Source organism: Vicugna pacos, chromosome 18, assembly GCF_048564905.1.
Source record: "Vicugna pacos chromosome 18, VicPac4, whole genome shotgun sequence".
Lineage (NCBI taxonomy): Eukaryota > Metazoa > Chordata > Mammalia > Artiodactyla > Camelidae > Vicugna > Vicugna pacos.
The window spans coordinates 12,904,378-12,928,795 of NC_133004.1; the positions used below are offsets into that span (position 1 = coordinate 12,904,378).

The 24,418-nt window shown below is 48.2% G+C and overlaps 1 protein-coding gene across 3 annotated transcripts in view; it reads right to left on the bottom strand.

The window, feature by feature from the left end:
• The window catches only part of SNX29 (sorting nexin 29), a 478,692-nt gene that overhangs the window by 137,390 nt on the left and 316,884 nt on the right, over window positions 1-24,418 (bottom strand). For 2 of the 3 annotated variants that reach the window (XM_072942171.1, XM_072942172.1), the window contains exons 17-18: window positions 14,514-14,569; window positions 11,259-11,340 (exon numbers count right to left, since the gene is read on the bottom strand). In XM_072942171.1, the coding sequence (XP_072798272.1) occupies window positions 11,259-11,340; window positions 14,514-14,569 (138 nt within the window). Of the gene's footprint in view, window positions 1-2,716; window positions 2,821-11,258; window positions 11,341-14,513; window positions 14,570-24,418 lie in introns of those variants that run through there. The other variant, XM_072942173.1, reaches the window with a different exon arrangement.

The following is a 24,418-nucleotide window of genomic DNA, read 5'->3' on the forward strand; positions in this document are numbered from 1 at the left end:
ACGCCGGGCCTTGGATTGCACAGCATCCCAAGCCACAAATACCAACCCTCCTGCGAGGAGACCTCCACAGCTGAATTAACTCATCTTGGAATTTTTATGTTTTTATTTTTACCTTTTGTTCAGGCAAGTGGGGTAGGGAGAAGGGACAACCTGTTCCGCCTGTGTAATTACAAGGCTTCATTCAGACACATCAGATGGTGCTTGGGGTGGGCATGGAAATCAAGGTTTCCAGAAGTAAGACTCTGAGACCATCCTGCCGAGTTGGCGGGGAAGGCCAGCTCAGCAGTTACTGAGGTCCTGTCCCCATCCCCCGCCTGCAAGACAGCGTGGGCGTTTGTGTGGGGCTCAGACCATGCAGAGGGGACCTCTGACCTGCAGGCACTCGCATGCTTGCTGCCAGCCTGCAGGGTGGTCCTGGGGTTCTGCTCCCACAGGCAGGCGAGGAGTTTTGCCTGGGCTGGGACCCCCTCCTGGGCTGGGACCCCACCCGGGCTGGGACCCCACCCTCTCTCGGAGGCCTTGTCTGTCCCGGGGCTCAGCCACCAGGGTGATTTTCCCCCAGAGCCCCTACTTGTCTCCTTGGGATGCCAACAAAAATGCAACCGAGTCTCTCTATAAAACAAAACAAAAAACAAAACAAAACTTCAGACTTTCGAAAAACAACAGCCAGGCAGGAAAGCATCTTTTGTCAGGACTTCTACTCTCACCAGAAATCTCCTTTCAGACAAGGGAGGAGAGAAGGACCAGCTGGCTAAGGCTGGGGCACGTGGACAAGAGAATTACTGGAGGAAAACAGACTAACATCCTAGCCAAGCTATTCTCACGTAGGTTTTTGTTTCTTTAACGGTGGAAGTGAAGATGAGACATGGTGACCACCCTGACAAGGGCTCAGGAAGCTATGCTGAAGGCACTGCGTGAAGAGAATGACTTCCACACCCCCCTCTTCCATTCTGTAATTATTTACATCCTGCCTCATTTGGAAAAAAGATTTCAGGAGGGCTGAGAAAAACTGACACCACCATCTAAGCAGAGTAAGTGAAGGTGGTGACTCTCGGGGCCAGGCCGGCTCTGAGAGCCCGGGCTCCCGCGGGAGGCAAGGGCAGGGGGGCCTGGAATGAGGTCCGCCCGCATCTGGGCTGGTTCACACGTGCTGCCCCCTCTGCGTGTGACTCAGCGGGAAGGGGGGCACCAGGCTGTCTCCGTTGCCTTGAAGAGTAGAACTGAACACCTCCTCCTCTGCCTCTGAGATGCCACTGTCCCTTCCTCCCTCCGTTTCTTCAACAAAGGAGAAGCCGGAAGACGAGGATTGGGGGCCTGGGCGGGGAGTCTGGCAGGCTTCCTGGGGGCCTGGGAAGTGTCAGCCCCAGCTGTCACAAGGGAGTGATGGCTTTGAGCTCAGGGGCCTCAGAGACCATCTTATCAGACTGGAGGACCCTGAGTTTGGCAACAACAGCAGGAAGACAAAGTGCTTGAGGCAACACATCCACGTCCCACTCTGTGCTGCTGGCAGTATGTTCTTCTACAAGTCAGTTCTCTCGGTCTCCTTATATGAAAAAGAAATATGAACGGGGAGTTAAACGTGGATATCCCACCTGCCAAGATGGTGTGTCCACTTCACCTGCTTTACAAAGCCCGTGTCTGTCTTTTCTTCAGCCTTCCAAATATAAAGTTGTACTGAATACATCTTTCAAAACACACACACACACACACACACACACAGGTGAGCTCTCCATTTTCTTCAAACTCTATGACTTTATACATTTAGGCTGAAAGTCTCTGCCTTAATAAATTTCTCAGATTCCCAGGGACCCATCAATTCCACACTCCGGTCCTCACGGCTCTCTCTTCCCTGTGAGAATATTACCTTGTCACCAGTATCAGCTGCCCGTGGCAGTTCTGACAATGAGTGATGGGTCAATGAAACTGTGGGCAGAATTCCTTGCAGGAAACAGGTGATGGGACATATACGTACGGCACATGCCTAGGGTAGACAGTGAGCTACGTGCAGGGGATTAACAGGCAGAACAGGCAGGAAATGTTACGTGTGACCCAGAAGACGTTATTTAACCCTTAGCGCCATACCTTCCTCATCTACAAAAACAGGGGAGATGATAATAGTGCCTATCACGTAAGGTGCCCAAAATGATTAAATGGCATTTGTGAAATGAAATTCATTTTATGACATTTTATGTCAAGATAAGAAGAATCTAAACATAAAACTCCTCTGCCCTTTGGCCTCCCCTCCCCCCACACTGTGCACTGTGTATCTGCATCACACATCAACCAAACCTCCCCATCGGCAGAAACACCTGCTCAGCCCTAAAGAGTAACGTTCTCCTGGTACCAACAAGACAGCTCCTTAAAAGACAGTCTTACTTCTTGATCTTGTAAGAGGCCACAGTGACCCACCCACCACTTGGTACCTGCAGATCTGGACTGTGTGAACTGTCAATAATACATCACTTAATGTACAGCCCTATGTCTCAAAAAGCTTATATAGTTGTGTTTTGACTTCTAATGGGTAGACCCAGTTCCTGGAGCTTTCAGAGATGCTGTTCCTGGGTTATAATCCTCAATTTGGCTCGAATAAAATCTTCCATTTCTTCCTTAAATCGAATGCTTAATTTTTTGTTGGCACCATGTATCGTATAGTGCCTGTGGCAGAGGCCCCGGCGCCCTCCCCAGTGGTCAGCCTCCTGGCATTTCTCACCTGCTGGCGGAGTCTTCCACCTGTTCAGGGACTGAGAAGGACTTCTTTTTCTCTCAGCTTCCTTTTCAGTGAGAGCATGGCTATGTGACCTCATCTTGGGTCAATGGGATCTAAGGGAAGTCCACAGGAGGGCTTTAGGCAAAGATTCTCCTTTTTTTTTTTTTTTGATTTGTTAAGTTTATTTATTCATTCACTTACTGGGGGATATCCTGGTTTCTTCCATGTTTTGGCAATTATGAACAAAAAATATAAACAAAAAATTTACAAAGCTATTCAAAGAATAATGGAAATATTTTCTTTTTTGTATTAAGTTATAGTCAAAGATTTTCCTTTTTGATTAGAAAAGAAAAAGAAAAATGCAGACAAATAAAAATCTCTCTTCTTTCCAATTGGGACACTGTCCTGTAACGAGGAAGCGGAGCCACTGACAGGAGGAAGCCGTTGGACAGCTGGCTCCCGGGCTTTCTGTTGTATGTACTAACTCCTACTGGTTAAGTCACTTTGAGGGAGATAATCTGTTACTTGTGACCAAAAGCACTCCTAATATGGTGCTTATTACTCAGTAATTTTACTAGAGTCCATTTCTACCCCAATCAGAAATGGAGATGTTGTCCAAGTCCAGTATGAGAATCATTGCTGAGTCACAGAGACTGCCTAAATCAGCAGAGAAGAGAGACTCTACAGAGCAGGTGTCAAAGGAGAAGACTTCCTGATGATGATCAACAATAACCCAGTGCCAGTCGCAGAGAACTGTGAAGACGACCAGTACCCTGGGGCCACCCCAGCTGTATTCCAGATACAGAAACCGAGGACCTACATGTATATATTTAGCTCGCCTGGATTTGCACAGCAGCTGTGCCCATGGCTCTGGATAAAGAGGCAGCGTCAAATTGGGGTGCCACCTTGGGACACCTCCATGGTGGGGGAGCCAAGAGGGTGATGATGCTGTGGGGCCACATGCAGGCACCCTGGAAGGCTCTGGTGAAGGATGTCACAGGGCAATTCACTACTCAGCACATGATGACTGTGGGCTTACATTCAAAACAAGACCAAACCTAGCACCAACTGGGCAGCTCCAGGCTGGCAAAACCATAGTGGACTGGGGCCTAGGCATTAATGCTTTCAGACCTCCAGGGAGTCCCACTGGAAAAATGAACTATGATTCCAGGTTTCACTTCCTGAGCCCTGGACTCTCCCTCCAGAAGAGCTCACTGCTCTGCGAAGCCTCCATGGAGCCTCTGGGCATGGCCCTTGCATTTCAGCTGCTTGAAAGAGCCTCCCACCTCCTCACCAGAACTAGACACCCTGCACACAAAGATACTTTGCTCCTTGCAGCCCCAAAGGCGGCTGACGTAGAGCCCTTGAGCAAGTATATAATAGAGAAGAAAAAATCTGACTCCATATTGGATCTGTCCCTTCAGTTTTAACCCCTGTGCCCTGTTTTGTAGGCTCAGTCTTGCCAGCTCTGCACCTTTTGTGAAACAACATTGCCTTTAGCCTGAAATAGACAGCAGCGCCTATTCCCAGGGCTCTGACCTTTAAGGATGCTAGCACTTCTGCACTTGTGTAGAGGTGGCAAGTTGCAAAATAGAGAATAACCTTTGTTTTGTTGGAGATTTACAGAGACAACATGGCCTGACCCACATGGATGGCTTCAAGAACAAAGAATTCCTACATCAAGAAATTTGCAACAACGAACCACATCCCCTCCCCTGTTTTTTGTTTTTTTGTTTTTTTTTGTATAAAAGGAGCCTGTATTCTGACTGGAGCAGGGAGGCTCTCCATCCTCTCAGTCTGCCAGCTTTCCAAATAAAGCCGCTATTCCTTGCCCCAACACCTCATCTCCCGATTTACTGGCCCGTCATGTGGCAAGCAGAACGAGTTTGGACTCGGTAACAGCAGAGGCTAAATAAGGCCTGTTTAAACATGCAAACATGCCAGGAAACATTCAGTTCAACAGGGGAATATTCTTTTATGCCTACTTCCAGGTGTAACTGCTCAGCACAAGTCAAGTGGTTCTCAGGTCACTAAGGGTGGTGCCTGCACAGGAGCCGCGGGCCAGGCGCTGTGCTAGTAACCACTTTATCCATCATCCTCTGTTGTCACCTTGCAAGGTCGGTGGGCTCTGCACCTCCCACCCGTACCTCTCTCCCTCTGCAGCCCTCGTTGTGAGATGCTACATTTACGCGATAGACAGCATCTGTCCCCCTCGAGACTGTAAGGTTAGGGGGTAAGTGCACCATCACATCTTGCTCACTGTGGGCTCTGCAGCATTTAGCACGTGCCCAGCATCTGGCAAGCCCTCAATACACAGCTCTGGGATAAACAAAGGAATTATACCATGAAAGGGGGGAAAAAAGTTCCCTCTGTTTGAGAAGATAAAAGCAGTAACAGAAACAGTGACACGTACGTCCAAGGGGAGGAAAACAGGCTTTTCTGGGGTTTGCTTTTGTTTTCACCTGTATCAGCCTTTCCCAGAAGCCTTGAGCATCCCAAGAACAGCTGGAGGTTAATGTGCTGCAATCCTCCGAGGTGCGGAGGTGCTTGGCTTTGTGGGATGGAAAGTTCTCGAGGAAGGAGAGAGCAAGAACAAAGGCAAAGGCTCCCACAGTTTCGCTTCTCAGGCAGCACAGAAGCCAACCGAGCGGGAATGAAACGCAGAAACTGAAAGATGCACAGCCGCTGTCCCCGCCTGCCTCGTACACAGCAGTTGTGGCGGGCAGGACCGGACGTGGGGGTGGTGGGGGGGCGTCCCTGTGCCCCCACACCTGCAACGGTACCTGCGAGGACCGCAGCTGCTCATCAGCCCCCGTGACTGCGGCTGCCATTCTCGTTTCTGTGCTCGGCAGTCACTTCCCCCTTCCCTACTTAATGAGTTCCTCCCTCTCCGCAGAGCCTGCGCGCGCGAAGGGAGCAGAAAGGCGGGACCGGAGGTAAAAGCCCACTTGAGGGCCGGAGGGGGTGGGCGCGCCACCTCAGGAAACAGAGGAGGAGGGAGGGCTGAGGCACCCGAAGCCTGAAGTGCCAGCGCGCCACCATCCTCCCAACCACCTGCAGCCCCATGCAGCCCACCAGACCCTGTGATCTATTACTCACGTGAACAGTCACAGACTTTCCCTGCACCACTTAGATCAAGATGCTCCGCTAGAATAAACCTTGAATATACCTGCCCAGACTCCGTGATCTCCTTTCAGGGGTGGGGGGACCTCCAATACTGAATGTCTTCCTGGAGTACTGCCTTTTCTCTAAATCAAGACAGCCCCCCATGGTCCCTAGGAAAGGGGATTTATTCTAGAAGGAAAAAGCTTCGCTGAAACAAAGCAACCTTCTTCACAAAGAAGACCTCATTAGCGGTGCTGTGTAGATGGAATACTGCCCTGTAGCCGGTGATTCTGGTGCCTAAATTCAAAGGCTGAAATTAATCCCACGTAGAGGACTGATTCCAGCTGTACTTACACGAACGGTGCTTTTCAAAGGGAAAGACCTTAGGGTTCAGAGAGTAAGTGTATTGATGTATAATTTCATGCCAATTTAGTAGCTGTAATATTTGCTGAGGAAACAAAAATAAGTGGGTTGTTTTAAGGTCTAACATGACTTTATAAACACCACAGTAAGAAATTAAGACAGTGGACCTTGAACTTGTTTGGCAGTTGGGGTATTTGCGGAGGAGATTAAACATTTGCAAAGGTATAAACTAGGAACTAACAACAAACGTAAGGCTGTCACATGGAAGGGATGGAAATTCTAACCTACGAGCACAACTGTATGTTATGAGAGAGAGAGAGAGAGAAACTAAGCAAGGCCAGGCGGTAAACAGGGTTTGGTTTTTTCCTGTCTTATTTGTTGCTGTCCAATCACTCTTGTCTCTGGCTGGTGGCTGCTGGCAGCCAAGCATTAGCAGGGGCCAGAAGTATGAGAAATATTCAGCGATGAAAAACTGAAGCTGGGAAAGTCCTGGACATCAATTCCGCTTTCGTTCTGACAACTGATCAAGTGCCGCATTTCTGACTCTCATGCCAGAACACATCTCAGCCGCCTCCTCGGGACACGGGAGCAGAGTGTGAAAACCACGGGGTGCGGAGGGACAAATCTTCTTTAACAGCTTGCATTCAATCCTGTCAAGGGACAGCACTTTGGGCGAGACTCCTTTGTGCAAAATATAATCTCTTCCGCAAGACAAGCAGTGAGACCAGTAACTCTGGGCAGCGGGTTGGCTGTCGTAGCTGCTTTGCAATCAGAAGGACATTTCCTAAGCCTGCGGTCAGGCTCTTGGGACCCTTAAACAAGAGGTTCTGAGCGAGCGTCCCTGAAACTCTCCTGTGGTCAGAGCAGTCACGGGGAACGGGAATCTGTCTTAGCAATTTTCTAAAGCAAACCCTCCAATGCCTGGCTCTGGGCTTTGCAGGGCTCTGCTGTGTGTGCTGAGGGGGCTTGGAGCAGTTCTACAGAAAATCCCTGACTCGGCTGTAGAGGTACCCTGGGCCCATGGTCTCAGGGATGCATGTGGCCATCCATATAGGCAAGATCTTGGTCAGGCTGGGCCCTTCCTTTCAGGACAACTGTTCCATCTGCTTCTCAGAATTATAAAGAGCTGGACTCCACCCTCATTCATTCATCTGTGCAAACCAGTACCTTGTCAGAAAGTGCTTTGGGGATTCAAAATCATGTAACTAAATGAACTGCTTCTCTGTGCCTCTGTGCCTTTGTTTTCCCGTCTATAAAATGGGGAGTTTCTTACTCACAGGGTTGTGATAAGGACTGAATGAGCTATCTCCTATGACACACAGACTGGTGACAGATGGCATTTCCCAAACATTACTCATTTGCATAGCACTGCCCTAAACTTCTTGCTGTTTTCATTACCGTTTATTTAGTATTTGCCCTTAAGTGGGTCTCACTTGCTGCTTAAATTTATTTTGAAAGGAAACTGTACATCACCATGGTGAATGGAAAAACAGAATTCTGTGCCATACACAGAAATAAACATAACGAAACAGCACAGTGTTGTTAATCGAGCTCAAGTTAGTTGCCTGCCAAAGGCGTTAACCCTGAGCCTTCCTCTGTCTTTGCCAAGAAAGAGGAGAGGGCTATGCAGGCACAGTGCGGACGTGGAGACGTCCTCCTCCAGGTAAACCGTCAGCAGTCAAAGAACTGGAAAGAGAGGCCGTCTCCCTGCAGAACTTGTTTTTGTTTTTGCTTTAAATTGAAGTACAGTCAATTTACAATGTTGCGTTAGTTTCTGGTGTATACCATAGTGATTCAGTTATACACATATTTCTTTTCCTATCCTTTTTCATTGTAAGTTATTACAAGGCACTGAATACAGTTCCCTGTGCTATACAGTAGGCTCTGTTGTTTACCTATTTTGTATATAGTAGTTTGCACCTGCTAATCCCAAACTTCTAATTTATCCCTTCCCCCTCCCCCCCAGTAACCACAGTTTGTTTTCTAAGCCTGTGAGTCTGTTAGAACTTGTTATTGAACGTCCAGTCTCTGTCTATCTAAAAACCTCGCTAAGCACACGTGAAATCATCTTGCTTTCTGACACTCCAGGACAGACTGTTCTAGATCATCATTATCCAACAGGACTTTCTGCTATGACGGAAATGTTCTGTATCTACATTGTCCAGTACAGTAGCCAGCAGCCACATGTGGATATGAAACATTCAAAATGTGGCTAGTGTGCCTGAGAAACTCGTAATTTCTTTCCATTTTACTCAAATTTAAAGGGCCACATGTGGCTAGTGGCTGTCATATATTGGACAGCAAAGATCTACTGAGAAAACTACAGGGCCAACCCTTCCAGCTTGGCTCTTCAAATGAATTTATGGTTCATTTTGAGGTTATGCCTTTGACCTCCTTTGAGGGAGATATTATGAAACCTGATAGTGATTTGTCATTGGGCTACAACAGGGCATTGTCCACCTCACCCTTCATTATTACTTAATCTAAAGCCCTGTGTGGAAATTTCTTTTAGAGCTCTCTTTGAGAAACGGACATATTTTCTTCTCATTAGCAATGGGAGTATCCAAAATAGCCACATTCATTTTCACACTGGCTGCCAGGAAGCTCAAAGGAAATTTACAAACCAATGTAGGATCTCATGATATACATATATGAATATATATATGACTATGATTCCACTGTTTCCTTAATGGAAATGCTCTTAGTTTACATTTTCTCTGACTCTGATATTTCATTTCTCACTTCCATTTTACCATTCTTTCCTGTGTTTCTCTAGAAATTACCTTGAATCTTTTATGGAAATATATAGAAAGCATTTTTTTCACTAAGAAAAATAGTCCAATGGTACCAGCATTTTAAATGAGTCACTCTCTCTCCAGTATAATATATCATTTAAAAAAAACAAAAACCAAAAAAATACACCATAACAAAGGCTTTCTAAAATGCTTCCAAACATATGCTCAGCTTTTGCTCCTGAGGTACCAACCAGAGCACTGTTAGCTAAAAGGAGAAAAATGATTGCATTCAGGAAGTGCTGCTGCATACACTCCAAGATCAGGAAAGATGTCAGCGAGCCCCCCCCTTGTAGGGTGAAGTTGCTCTGGGTGATGTGGAAGCTACCAGTCCTGTGGCTCCCACGAAACCTGGGCCTCATCCTCCATGCACTGGCTGGCCCACACCCAAGCAAGCTCTGGAAACGGTCAAGGATGGGGAGAGCGTGGCTGTAATGCCACTGTGCCCACCGTGGAAACCATCTCCCAGGCAACAGCATATTTGCTGTGTCCGTGTCATTCCATTACCGCCTATCAGCAGCTAAGAACTGCCCAGGTGCTTCCTGGGGTGAGGGGGAGGAGAAAGAGTCAAAAATGAAAGGTCAAGGAAACCACTCAAGTGATCTCACATTTTAATTTTGCTCTAAAATAAAGCTGTCTGCTTCACATTTTTCATCCTCCAGGCAACACCTCCCAGCTTTCTGATCGCTGTAAAGTAGAACTTGAAGGCCACTCCAATGAGGGCTTTTTTTTTTTTTTGGTTTGGTTTGGGATAAAAAGAGAAGAGGATATTTGGAAATCTGTCATAGCTAATTCTCTTTTCAAGCCTGAGCTGAGAGCATCGCCAACACTCAGATTCCCTAACACTCATTAAAGTGCTACCGTCGCCCAGCTGAACAAGTAAACTAAAATGGCCTTCTAGTGCAAACTTCCCTGCCAAACTCTAGCTCATGTGTCCATAAGGTTTCAGGTAAGAGGCGAGCATCGTGCCTATATACCCATATACATCCTATATAACACACGCCCAAAGGCCAGTCCCGCCACCAATGACCGAACACGGCAATCATTCTGGAAGTTGAGACACGAAAACCAAGCGCCTACTGGACGCCATGTATTTTGAATCCTGACAACAGCTTTGCAAAGTAAGTATTACTATTATTTCCATTTTACAGATGAGGAAACTGAGATTTACCTAAAGGCACAACACAAAACCAGGGCTTCTATTCTTGAGTTCAGAGTCCTTTTGCACCCCAGTTCCTGGGGAAAACATCTTAATTGCTGAGATTTCTTCAATGGTCAAGTCCCCACTAAGAAACATGACAACAAAATTTGAGGCTTTTCACAGAGCTCATGGGGAATGAGACCAAAACCTAATGAGACTTGTGATACAAGATGATAGCAGAACCAGAAGCAGCCACGAGTCAAAGTTGAAAACAAACAGTCCCAGGACAAGTGGACACCAACGGCTGGAGAGCAGGTTACAAAAAGAAAGAGAAAGAAGAAAGACAAAAAGGGTAAGCAGGCTGGGCTGGAAGAGATACCAGAAAATCAGAGAAAAGATGGAAAACTGGGGTCTCAATTGTTGGGGCACAATCACCTCCAAAGCAGAGGTCCCAGAGACTCAATCCCCAACGAGAGGGTGGCCAGCTCTACCCCAGGGAGCTAGAGGGAATGTCTGCAGTTCGCCCTTGTCAAGGGTTTAGGGAGCCACCTCTCCTCTCTCTCAGTCATGTGGTCAGATAAGGTCAACTCCCACCTCAGGGCCAGTAGCGGCCACACGCTTCCAACCTGGCCCATCACAAAGAAGTCTGTCACCAACCCTGAGGTTCAGGGATGGGCTTGTGCTCCAGGACAAATCCTCAAGAGACACCCAGACAGGCCGAGCATCCAGGGCTGCTGGGAGCCACCTGGTCAACCCGCAGAGAGCGCCAGCCTGAAAAGCATGCCTGAGCAGCAGAATGGAAGGTGACGGCAGATTCCTGACCACAGATCCAGTTAGGCCTGAGGCCAGACCCGTGCCTGGGCTTTTCAATGCAACCCAAGCCAACAAATTCCACTTCCGCTCAACCAGAACGTGCTGAGTGGACTCGGCCACAGGAGGAGGCCTGCCCAGTACAAGGAGGTACCACTTGCCTCCTCCTGTCAGATGGAAGGACCACTTCCTGGGAGGCTCGGCAGGTGGATGCTGGCGTTTGGAGGCCGTGACCTTCTAAGTGCAGTATTCCATCACCAAGCGGCAAAAGCACCAGACAGTAACAAACAAGCGTGGGTTTCACCCCAGCGGCGCCATCTACCTGAAAACCAGTAAGTACCTGATACACGTGGAATGCATTTGCGGCTTTGCCCCGGAGAAACACTGACGGGATCCAGACATTGATCAGCGCCCGGTTTGATCTGCATAAAAGAAAGATCAAAATTGGTCATTTCAATTTACCCAAAAGAAGGGAGGAAATTATTTTCTCCTTTAAGAAATACTATGCACACATAATTTATGACAACATCTATTACACTTAACAGTAAGCTTAAGGGTCAGTTTAAGTCTCATTCCTTGGTCCCCCCAAGATTATTTTTAAGGAACTTCATGTATATTTATAAGGAACTTTATACACACACACACATATTTATATTTAACTCTATGTGTATCTTAAAATTTATATTTGTGGTTTGTATTCTGGAATGAGAAAAGCTGCTTTTCAGTTCTTACTGAGTGACCATGGCCCATAATTTATCTGAACTTCAGTTTGCTCATCTGAAAGGGGGACAGTGACCGGAGGAGGCTGGGGAGGCCACATGCACTAACGCCCATGGGGTTTCTGGATGCTCGGAGGAGTCATACTGCCCCCTTGCCACACCCACTTTAGGCCCTGATCCCCATTTTAAGATCAGACTCCATGGAAGAGCTCAGGAGACCAACACTCACAGCCACGCAAGTGACAGCTGTTTGGGGTTGTAGGAGGGGAGTCTAGGAAGCCAAGCACAAATACCCCTCTTGCAATTTTCTCCAAAACACTGTGCATGGTTCTAATAAAGCAGGATTTAAACTCAAATGCAAAATCATTTACTGGGTACATAGGATGCACGGCTTCATGCTTTTACCCATGTTATCCCAGTGAGTCCTTGCAGGCTGTTTAAAAAAACTTCAAGGGTTATTTCAGTTATGTGACAGGTCTGCCTTATGGGTGACTTTAACCTAACTATGAGTCACTGGGCTCACACACCCACCATCACCACTCTTCCACTGGCTGGATCCAAACATGCAGAGCTGACAAGTTCACTGTCACTGAATCTTTAAGATCAGTCATAACAGCTCTCAAAACAGTGCTGTGCAATTCTGGAAGGGCTGGGAGGTTCAAGCCCTTGCTTCTACTTAGAGTTTTTCCAGGGCTAAACACTTTTTCCAACGCTCTCCTTCTCTCCAAAGAGCAGCTCATAAAAATCTGCCAGCCTCCTGTGCTTGAAACACAATTTGAGACGCTGATGATGGAAGATTCCATGACCCAGCAACAGTCTCACAACCTCTCAAGTAAAGAGCATTTCATTTTCACAAAGAAATGGTTCTTTCCTGAAGCAGCATTTCTTCTAAGCTCTGAGCCGAGGTGCTGATCTTCAAGGGGCAAAATAAACCCTATCGACTACCTCCCCAGGGCTCTCAGTACAAACTGCAATTCTGAGCCACCAAGTTGGTTTGTATATCTGATGACGTTCCTTCTGGAAAGGTCCCCCAGATTGTACTAGTGCCTGAAGTGTCCGCCCTTCATGTCTGTTGGGAGGGGGAGGGGTGCAGAATGTAACTAACACTGGTTTTCATTAACCTTCCTGGAAGGGTGAGGACTGGACAACCTCCCAGGGCTCCTGTGTGGTCACCCAGGCTGGCCAGGCATCTCTCCCTTTCAGAGTATGTATTGCAGGGTCTTAGAACTGATTGTTGATGTGACCATCACCCTCCTAAATCGAGAAGTGTGGATCAAGGGACTAAAATAACAATCCCGAGTACGGAAGACCAAGTGAGTTGGAGGAATCCCATGGCCTGGGTGGCTGGTGTGCAGGGAGGGCTGGGGAGGCAGGGGATGGAGCCGAGGTCAGCAAGGGCCTTGTCTGCAAGTACAGGAAGGATGTGTGTCTCTATCTCTTTCTCTTTTTCTCTTTCTGGAAATGGAGCTTCCCGCTGGCTGCAGTGGAGATGAGCACCCTGCGGGGAGGAGGTTGCAGATCTCCAGGAAGAGATGTGACTGGACCAGGCAGAGGCTGCTGGAGGGCAGGCACTGTGGCTGATTCATCCCTCCACCAAGGCCCTGGTGCAGCACCTCCCCACAGCAGGCACGTGATAAGTCCTTACTTTAATAATGAGTCCCTTCCGCCTTACAAGTGACTGTCTCTGGGACCCCTCCACAGCACTCCCCACTCTTCCCACCTGGTCCCCCTGCCCTCCACCAGGCTGCCTTTCCACAATCCTCTTCACGCCCACCACCCCCACGGCCCACGGGAGGCAAACCCACCTTTGATTTTCATCCTTCACCTCTTAACCACCTTGACCCCTGTTACCCACCAAACTGATAGCCACCCCCACCTCCACTGCAGCCGCCCACACACCGCGGGCCTCAGGAGGTCCTACATGCTCTTCATAACCCCACTCTAATCGCCACCAAAGCCCCCAAGGCCGGCTGAGATCTGCGCCTTATGAAGGAGGAGACTCAGGCCCAGTGAGTTAAGTGGCTTGCCCAAGGTCACCCTGGTGTGAGTCCTGCAGCTGAGATTTCAACTTGGCTCAGCCTGGCTCTGAGCAAATGCTCTTCCGATGCCCTGCCCTCTCTCCACAAGCAGGTTTCCCCGGATGCCACCTTCTCTTGGGGAGGCTGAACCCTCCTCCCCTCAGCACAACTCAATGAGAGAGCAGAGAGTGCCTGCCTGGCCTTAACCCAGGACTCGCTCTACTCTTTTCACCAACTCAAGGAAATTTTCAGCCCCCAAAACAAGGCAACCTGATCAAAAGAGTCAGTCTGAAGACCAACCAAATTCCTTAGGGTAATCAGCAGAGGCAGCAGGTAGAATTAAATCCAATAAAAAATCAGACCAATGTACTGAACTATTGTCATTTCCAATACTCCAGGGTTGCAAACTCAGAAGTTCTAACAGGAGACACTCAGACAGTGGGATGAGTGGAGCGGGCCAGGGTCAGGCAATAGGGAGAAGTGGGGACTGTGGTCAGCTGACGCACATGCGCCCCGTGCGGAAGCCGCGACTGCTGCTCAGCTCGAGCTGACAGTGGCCTTGCCGGGATTTCTTCTTTTAAAGAAAATGGAGAAATTTACATTTTCATGTGATACCTTCCAATTCTTAATTGTCAGCCAAAAAAATAAATTGTTTTTCAATACCCAAGGAGGGAGATAAAAACACACCTGAAGGCCAGACTCCGGCTGCAGGTGAACATCTCCCCCCTCTACAATAACCAAATTAGCTGTGCAGATTTAAACAGATTTCTGCTTCCCCCTGTGGTCTTCTGGGACACAAGCCAAGCAACAGAGTCCTGTTTCTGAAGGGCCCCTCATGAGCAGACACAGAAGACTTACATTTCAAAATCCGACAAACTCTGGTCTTCGGACGTTTGACTCAAATCTCCAGGCACCTGCCGTCAGGAGAGGGGGAGGGGAGACAGAGAAAACATCGTGGTTACCATGGTTTGCATGATCACGGAAGGGTTCTGCCTCTCCATGATCCCTGAACATCTCCTGTCCGGAACGAGGTGAAAAAGCAGTTACTGGAAAACAGTAAGAGCTTCTGTGGAAGGATGGTTAGAGATGGAGTTACACTAATAAAAATATGCCACCATGAGAGATCTCAATCATCTTTATGGAAAAAGGACTGTTAATCCTATTGAGATAATCACAGGCATGTAAAAGCATGTAATTTGGGAGCTATAAAGACTTAATTAGGATCTGAGAGGCAAGACATCAAATGTGCCATGGAACAAACATTCACCGTCACCACGATGAACGTCACACACACAGACATACCTGGTGTGTAAACACAAAAAGCCAATGTCTGTCTCCCAAATAGCTCCATCCTTCCCCCTCACCTGGATGAGCAATTTGAGGCGGTGGAACAAGACTTCCTCTTCTGACTCAGAAGGGCGCCATGGGAATATGATTTGGTAAAAGAAACTAGACCACCTGACGTGATGGAAATTGCTGCATAAAGCGGCTACCAAATGGCCAGCACTAGCAGATGCTCAATAAATCGTGACGTTACAGTACCCTGGAATGAGCTTCCTTTAGTGGTAGGATCGACTGGGAACTAGAGAGAATTTAAGAATGTGGATCCAAACAAAGAGGAACTAACAGAAACCAAGTGGAACGGGGGAGGCTGCGGGTGACAAGGGAAAGGGGACGTTCATTTCACACTGTGCACCTGTCAGAGCGTTCGTGTTATCCTCCATCTGCATCAGTCATGATAATGGTTCCAGGGTAAGAGTATTGTCCCGCCCCCCATAGATGAGGAAACTGAGGCTCATGGAGGCTGTAGACCTTGTCCAAGGTCGCACACGTGGGAAAGGGATAAAAATCCAGGTCTGGCTGGCTTTTCTGCTACGAACCCTTAGCAAACAGAAGAAAAGCCTGCTATAAGGTGAGAGGAGAAGGTGAGACCTGACAAAGTCCTGTCTGTACAGAGGATGAGAAGACACCAGAATGTGGTTCTTAAAGAAACAGCAGGTTTCTTTTAGAATCAGGAGAACACAGTAATGGTGGAGCCTGGGCCCTGGGAACACACGGCTCACGGTCAAATCCCAGATCCACCTTTTCCTGACTGTGTAGCCGTGAACAAGTCACTTGACTGCTGTGTCGCAGTGTCCTCATCTGTAAAATGGGTACAACATTAGTATTCACAGGGCTATTCTGAGGACCAGGTGAGTTAATATGTGTAAGGTGTGTGGAACAGTGCCTGGCAGGTCGGAGCTTCCCCATCACTGACTCATGCTCTGTGATAATTATACAACAGCTATTGAGAAGGAAAAGCAGTATATTCTGTCAGCCTTGACACTAGACACGAATCTGCCCTGCCGTTCCTAGGGGTATCTCACCCCAAACATGGCAGCCCAGAGGGAGAATGGCCCAGTGAGCCTTTTACAGATTTATGGAGCTAAGCAACTAAACTGGGCTCCAGGCAGCAGGCTTTGCCAAGGAGCTGCTGTTGAGAGATTCTTTCAAACCCAACAAGGAGAAACCTGTCTAGCCACTTGTAAGAACATCAGTTTCAAAAGACCAGGAACTCCCTGGGCTGGGGGTCAGTGCAGCTCTGCTGTCAAAGTGACCATCCTTTTCCTCTGGGTGGCTGGGATGAGGGATGGTACAATCTATTGGGGGGGAAGCCAGGAGCATGTGTGTACCAAGATCCCTAAAAATGTCTACATCCTTAGACCAAGAAATCACACTCCCAGAATTATCCAGAGGAAACAATCAAAGACACCAACCAAAATTTACATCAAAGATCATTCCTCCTTCCATGCTGAGACAAGTAAAAGCAAAGAAAAAAGAATCTAAAGGTCCAGCTACAGAGGAATGATTCAAGAAATTATGGCATGTCCATTTGAGATGCCTGGCTTAATAAAATGAGTTACACACATGCATACTCAGGAGGGTACAAGCACAAAAATAATTCTGCAAAAGTACATAAGAAAATAGTAACAGTGACTATTGTTGGTAACAGATCAGGAGTGAGACTGGGGAGAAGAACGAGGCTGATTTTTCATTTGCTATCTTTCTGTAAGATTAAAGAAATTTATCTTTCGAGTGAATTGCTTTAGAAGAATTTAAATGTGCTTTTGAAGAATGAGATAGCATTCCACGTGCTGTTATGAAAACCTCTCTAGATAGACCATTATGTGATAGCTAAAGCAGGGTGCAGGGGTGGGTCTGATAGACTACCTGGGGTGCAAAAATGGAGAATGAAGAATATCAAACTGTATTTGTTTGTTTTTGCATGAAGAAGCTATCCAACTGCAGTTCAAGGCATCAGTCAAAGGGGCAGCAGCCTGCGGGGCCCCAGGGAGATGGGGGCGGGGCCCAGGGAGATGGGGGCGGGGCCCAGGGAGATGGAGGCGGGGCCCAGGGAGATGGGGGTGGGACCCAGGCAGTGGAGAGGGACTGAGGCTATTTATTCAACACTCTTTCATATTGTTGAGAGTTTATAAACAATCTACTATCAATTAAAAATGTAAATTCAAATGTATTCTCCCACCGAAAGAGTGCTTTCAATTAATTTTTAATGGCATAGAAAAAAGCTCCTGGTCTCTGTTTAATTAAAAAAAAATGCTATGAACTGCAAATGCCCAGTGTGATTCCTAAATATAACTTACAATGGCCGTGGATCAATAAGGTTAGGATGAAAAGAGATTTGAAAGACAAGCGGGATATCTGAGAGAGAAAAGTCAGATGCATTTGTAGCAAGTATCTGAACTTTTCTGTACTTTCTACAATGAAGACACATTAATCGTGCACCCACTAATACATACATATTATATATTAATTTAAGTGTGTATCACGTTACTATGTAAAGTAAATAAAATATTCTTTCCAATTCTCCCTCCCAAGATGTAAGAACTGTGCCTTCAAGTCTTCTTGCATCAGGGATGGAAGAGGGCCAAGGCAGGCTCTTGATGCACACCCCTCTCCACTTCCTGACACCACTCTCCCCTTGGCACTTCCACGTGGAACCCAGTGCCTTCTCTGGCGAGGCTGCGGGGTGGCTCTCAGCCTCTCTGCTCTGGGCTTCCCCTCAGCACCTGAGCCTGCGGAAGGTTCTTCTGGCAGATGTGAGGATCGGGTAAGCAGGGCAGAGGAAGGGCTCACAGGCTGAGAAGGCACCAGTGACCTCATTACACTGCCTTCAAGTGCAGCCTCATTTCAGACCGGACGTGACCAGAGCCTGGACTCAGGGAACCTCATTCACAAGAAGGAAGGTTCTGACTATGTCCACCCCACCAGGCTCAAGGGCTGGGTGACCAGAAGGACCGAAGCAAAAGATAAGGTGGGGGGGGGTTTATAAGGACAGATGTCACTTTACAATGATATGAACAAAGGGCTTCCTTAAACAGAAGGTATTTTCCTGACAGATACTTTCAGATTTCCCTTCAGGGATGCTTCTTTGCAGGGAACCTCTCGGCCAGGGGATGTAAGCATCTGGGAGTCGTTAAATCCTTCTGATTTAGGAGCTTTTCTTCTAATTACTGGCATTACTGGTATCAGCAAGCCAGGATACATTCATGTGTCTGCCTGGGTTTCAGGGACGCTGGCTGGAAAAAGAATCTGAACTTTCTGAGCTTGGTGGAATGTATCTTGAAAACCAGGCCAGGCTGCACGGCAACTGCAGGATGATAACTGATGGCCAAACATACTCAGCGTCTTAACATGTGGTCTCTTCAAGCTGCCTACCCAGAATGGAGCTAGAAATCCTCCGGGGTTTACAGTAATCATCTAGAAAGCTGGTTTGACTTCATATTCTGGTAGGGTAAGAAGTGTGCGGCAGAGATTTTGTAAGAAAAAAATCAACTTTCTACTGATACTGGCCACAAACATCCTTGTGACTTCCTGAGGCCCTGGGGAGTCTCGGAGGACACATCTCTGCGATGTAGCCTTCTCCTTGGTCCCCCTCAACACGGAGCACGAATAAGCATGGTCTTCCTTCGCTTCTCCCCGGCCCTGCAGAGAAGGCAGCTCGCCATCTGGCCTGTGGTCAGGGGAATCAGGGGGCTGTATGCGAGTGCAGGGAAAGGCAGAGCGCAATGCTGGGGAAACAGAGCAGCCAGGATTTTTGGATCTTTCTGGAGCAAACACCCCAGGAGCTGCATATGCGAGGATGTGGAGAGACCCACTGAGAGTCAGCTTCTGAGCTGCATCAGTGAAGAAGTTTTCCCACTCTCTCCTGACCCAGGATTTCCTGCGCTGCTTGGGGGCTGGGGAGCAGGGACAGGAGGGCTGATCACAGGCCCCCCTCAACGCCAAGGTGGAGCCCCAACATTGGCTCACCTGCCACTCGGAGTGGGAATTCCCAAAACTGGGGAGGGGGTTCAGATACAGGGGGTTCTGCCAAAAGAAGGACAAATGTGCTGAATAAATGCTTACTTAAACAGGAAGTTAAAAAAAGAAAGAGAGAGAGGGAAGAAGGGAAGAAAGAGCGAGCCAATCTGCCACAGGCACAGGAAGAGACCACACCTCGTCCCAGGAGCAGCATCAGGACCCAGGCGGGTGGTGACGGTGCACAGGGAGGCCTCCCCTTCCTTGGGGTCGCCCTCATTTCCAGTCCTGAGGGGCCTACAAACACAGTGACACCACCACCAGGCATCATCAAAGCCTTCCTGCTTTACAAAGTGCTTCTATGTAACAGCTCTTCCCACGCCACCCTCCTAATAGCTCTGTGGGCAGAGGTGTCACCTCCACTTCGCGGGCAAGGCCAAGATGGCTCAGTGTGAATACACACAGAGGAAGTGGAGATGCCAGGAGCCCAGCCCGACCCTCCCAGCCCACGGTTCCTCAGCAGCCTCTCCCTCAGCCTCAGTGACTTTAGGGACACCACTTTCTCCAGGTTGAAAAACTCGATAACCCCACCTGAGACCCCAGCGGACAGCCAGCACCAATGGACAGATGGATGAGCGCGCCACCTTGACTGCCCAGCTCAGCTGAGCCTTGAGGACCTCAGCCCAGCCGGCTCCACGCAATGCAGAAAACCTGAGCCCAGTCAACCCACAGACTCATGTGAGGTAAGACAATGGCTGTGTTTTTTAAGCCATGACGTTTGCGGATAGTTTGACAGACAACAAAAGATACTGCAAAAAGTTAACAGGCATTCGGCCACGAAGTGACTGAGGCGGGGCTCAAACACAGGTGGCCTGGTTCCAGAACCTGCACTTCCCACCACTAAGCTATACCACCCCCTTCTACGAACTCCTCATTCTTTGCATTTTGCATTCGTGTGCTGGGATGCCTAGAAGCTGAAGGAACCCAGATTCATACTGAAGAGGCTCAGCTGGTGTCTAGAGACCCCTGACAAGGAAAGAAAATCTGGAGGGACTCGACTGCTCAAGCGCAGACATGCACGGGTGTCGGACAGGGTCTAAGACCTGAGGCCTTTCTTAAAGCCATTTCCTTTGTCACCACAGGGTGATTTTTGGTAGGTACCAGGCCTGGAGGCCAAGGCACAGATCTGGCCCAGTCCAAGGTGGCTGGCTTTCTCCCCAGGAAGCCCCAGGCCTTCTTCCATCTCTGGGGACACAAGGCAGCCTCCACTGATTGTTAGAGAAGTCACAGGGCTTCAGCAAACTTGCTTTTCTTCCACAGCAATCCTATGGTGAGCCCTGTTAGAAAGCAACAAAGATGGCAGCCAGAGGGGGGCTGATGTGCGTGCAATACCTACTGTGCGCCAATGTTTTCACACACTGAATCCTTAGATTTACACTGCGAAGCAAGTATTACTGTAAGTCACCTTTCTTCCTTTCTTTCTTCCACCAACTTCTTTGCACAACGAGCTCTTTTCACATCTTTCAAGACTCAGCTAAAATACAACTTCTACGAGACGCCTTCCCTGGCCACCAGAACGAAGCCACTTCTCCTCCGCCACCCCCTCTCACTCCCGTCGCTCAGGGTGAGAGTACGCCACACTGTGTGCTGGTCCATCCCTGCGAGCACGAGCACAGCGGCTTCTCCGTCCTCCCGTTCACACAGCACCTGGCCCACTGTGCGCACTGACTGAGCATCTGTGACTGAGGAAACGATTCAATGATGGTGTAGGTTCCAGTCCAACTGAAATGTCAATCAATTTTTTAATGGCTCTGGAGCAAATTCGAAATTGTCATGCATGAGAAGGCTAAGTTAGTTTGGAGATAAGAGGAACCAAAGGAAGAGAATCATATTCTTTGTTTTCTAATTGCAGGGCGCTCGGTCCACTGCTCAGAAGAAAAGGCAAAAGGGTAGACAACACAGGACAACAGACCTCCGTCCCAATCACGGAGTGACACCTGTAATTTACGTTCTCCAGTCACTTCCTCACACGTGCCTCTTTTCAAATAGCCTTCCCTTCAGCAATTAGCTCTCACTCTGCACTGTCAAAAACGACAACTGTTTCCCATCCCACCAACACCCTGCTTTCTCACCTCACTTTTCCAGAAGGAACAGCGTGTGACAGGCACAGCTCGGTCTCCCAGCCTGGTCAGCTGAGCTGGAGGCCAGGAAGGCCCAGACCTGCCGCTCTGAACGTAGAGCAGGCCCGGGCTTCCCTCGCCTCCGGGAGGCAGCTGCCCGGGTCTGGACCACTCTCAGGGGTCTGTGTTTATCTGTTTGTTAACTTGTTCTTTTGTTTAACAAGTATATAATTAGCGGTATCAGCTGAGGCCAAAGACTCTTGAATGGGATACAAAGAGCTGGCAAACAAGAGCTTTAAAGAGTTTTTAATTCTACCCTCTGAGTGGTCCTGGATGCTTGCGCTAGCACACTCTGTGAACTAGTTTCGATGTGTCTGTTTTTCCCAAAAGACCGTGAGGGTCTCGAGGACAAAACTGTCAGAGCCTCAGACAGTATCAGGCACATACTGACTGCTCAGAAGATGTTGCCACTGGACAGACAGATGTACAGATGATCAAGTGGACAGAAAGGTAAATGGATGGTTGGAGGAGGGTAGGGATGAGTGGAGAGGGGCGGGAGAAAATGATCTAATTTACCAAGAATGAACATCTAGTTTCTTTCCAATTAATCAAGACACGTGGACAACGTACGTCCAAAGATACGTCACACAGGGACATTCAGTGCAGCACCATTTATGGCAATAAAAGCCTGGAAACAAGTAATGAAGTGGCTGCTGAGACACCCAGACAGTCAGAACCCGACTGCACAACTACCAAAAGAACAGCATAGATCTCTGCTGACAGGGAGTGATCTCCGAGGTCAAAGGTCAACAGGTAAGTGCAGGACACAGAGCAACACGGCAGCTGAGCCACAACTTTCAAGAGGAAGCTGGGAGCCAGGCAAGTCTATGTGCTTGGATCTGCATTAACCACTCTACAAAGACACGCCAGAAACCGCCACCTGAGGTTGCCTCTAGGGGCAAACCCTGAGAAGCCAGGGTCAGAGGCAAGAAAAAGATTTATTTTTTTTTTAACTGAAAAACTTTTACTGAATACATTTTTTATCCTATATATGAGTTGCTACCCTTCTAAAAACTAAATTTAACCACCTTGAAATTTAAAATGAAAAGAAAATGTTATTATATTGGTAATGGGGAAAAAAATAACGTGACAGTGACTGCCTCGGAGAGAGTGGCGTGGGGACTGGCTGGGAAGGGGTACAAGAGAACCTTCTGGGACGAAGGTAATGTTCCATGTCTTGACAGGCATGTGGAGGACACAGGTGTATGCACTTGTCTCAACAGTGAGCATACGATTAAGGCATGTGTATCTCACCACATGTATATTTTACCTAAAAAAAAACTGTAAAAAAAAGACATGCATGGTCAATGATATGCATGCTAAAGTATTTTGGAAAAAATATATACTAATATGTGTAATTTACTTTGAAAAGCATCCTCCTGAAAAGATGAACTGATGGGACGGGGGAGAGGGAAAGAGGGAGGGAGGGATGGATGGATGGATGCAGGGATGCATGGATGACAAAGCAAATACAGTAAAATGCTAATGGTACAATCACAAGAGTCCACTGTGAACTTTTTTTCCAAAACTACCTTAAAATTTTCAAATAGGCTATTGGAAAAAAATGAGTTTCGATCAACAGTGTATAAGAACAACTGAATTATCTTTCTAGACTCTGCACAGAAAATGATCTTATAATATCACTGTCTTTTCCTAAAGAGACTATCAGAGTATATGACTTAAAAATGTAGGAGGAAAAGTACTGCAGCAGTGCGGCAGGTGGGGAAGTAATAAAACGACTGTGTTTGTCTGGGTGCTGGGACATGGTGGTATTTATCAGCCCTTTAAAAATGATAATGTGCTGTGACTGCTTTCCTCATTCTAATAAACACTTGAATTTAAAAAAAAAAAAAAAGACTGGGCTAGGACTTTGGTCACTGGGATTGCTCTCTGACTTAGCTGTGTGGCCAAGACCAGGCCGCTGCAGCTCTCTGGGCCTCCCCTTCCTCCTGTAAAAGGAGGTAACAGAAGCTGCCCTGGAGGGATTGTCGTGAGACAGCCTGTAAGAACCACCCCGCCCAGCCCTGGCAGAGACCAGGTGCTGGCAAAGTGGCACTTACCCTCATTATTCGTGGACAGAGTTCAAGGGTACTGGGCAGGACAGACAGGCGGTTTGGGCCCAGCAGCCCCCACCTCTGAGTGAAGGGCCAGCTGTGCCACCACAGACGCACACACCCTCCTTACTCAGACACTTAGTCCACAAATTTGTCTTGGGTTCCTCTTAAGGGCCAGATGCTGTGTGTCAGGGAGGCAGCAGGGAACAGGGGAGGTGAAACCCTGGGGCTCACGGAGCATATGATCCATCAGGAAGATGGTCTTTGAACAACTGATAACACAATTACAGTGTGAGATGTCCACGGAGATGAACTGGGCTAACTAGCGTGTCTGGGAAGGTGATGAGTGAAAGAGGCTGGAGGGAAGGCGGCTAGGGCTGGGGCCTGAGGAGGAACAGCGTGGCTCTGGTCTTTGCTCAGACAGAGGGAAGCCACCGAAGGGATTTAAGCAAGAGAGACACTGGGCAAGCCCATGTCTGAGTAAGTCACCCTGGCTGCAGAAGAGAGATTGGGAGGCAGGCAAGGAGGAACAGCCAGGAAGCTGCTGTGCAAGGGTGCACACACAGACAGACAAGACAGACAGACACACACATGTGTGCACGCACATCACCATGACTGCACAAGCCAGATATCTGCCAACTTGTCTGCCCATTGCCTTTTCATCATTAGATTTTTTTTAAGGCTCATCTGTAAGAAAAGTACAAATCAATAACTGTCTATAGCTTCTCTAGGCTTAATTACTAACGTAGAGCTACTCTTCACTTATAAATTCTCAGCCAGTCTCTAGTGAAGGACTCTCTCTTAAGCAGAAGCTGAGAGCATTCGACTAACCCAGACTCGTGCCCGCTACAGGAGAGGACACCCAGGGCTGAGCAGTGGATGGGTCTCCCCGCCGCAGGCTTCTGTGAACCTGTGCCACATCAGGGGTCTTGCCTACTCCTGACAGGTTCCCAGTGTTGCCAGCAGCTGCCCCGAGGGCTCGCTCAGCGGCCAGAGCTGCACCCCTCCCCCAGCCCTTCTTCAGCAGAGGCACCTCCTATGTTGACCCATCTCCCGGATACTTTCCAAGGCAGAGCTTCTTTTAAAGAAAAGGTGGGGCCTTTTCTTTATCAAGCATGATAAAAAGAAAAAAGTTTAGAAGCACTGAACAAACTGCCTCATTTCACCCTTAACTCCCACTGAACGGCCAGAGAAACGGAGGCACAGGGCAAGCGGAAGACACCGAGGAAAA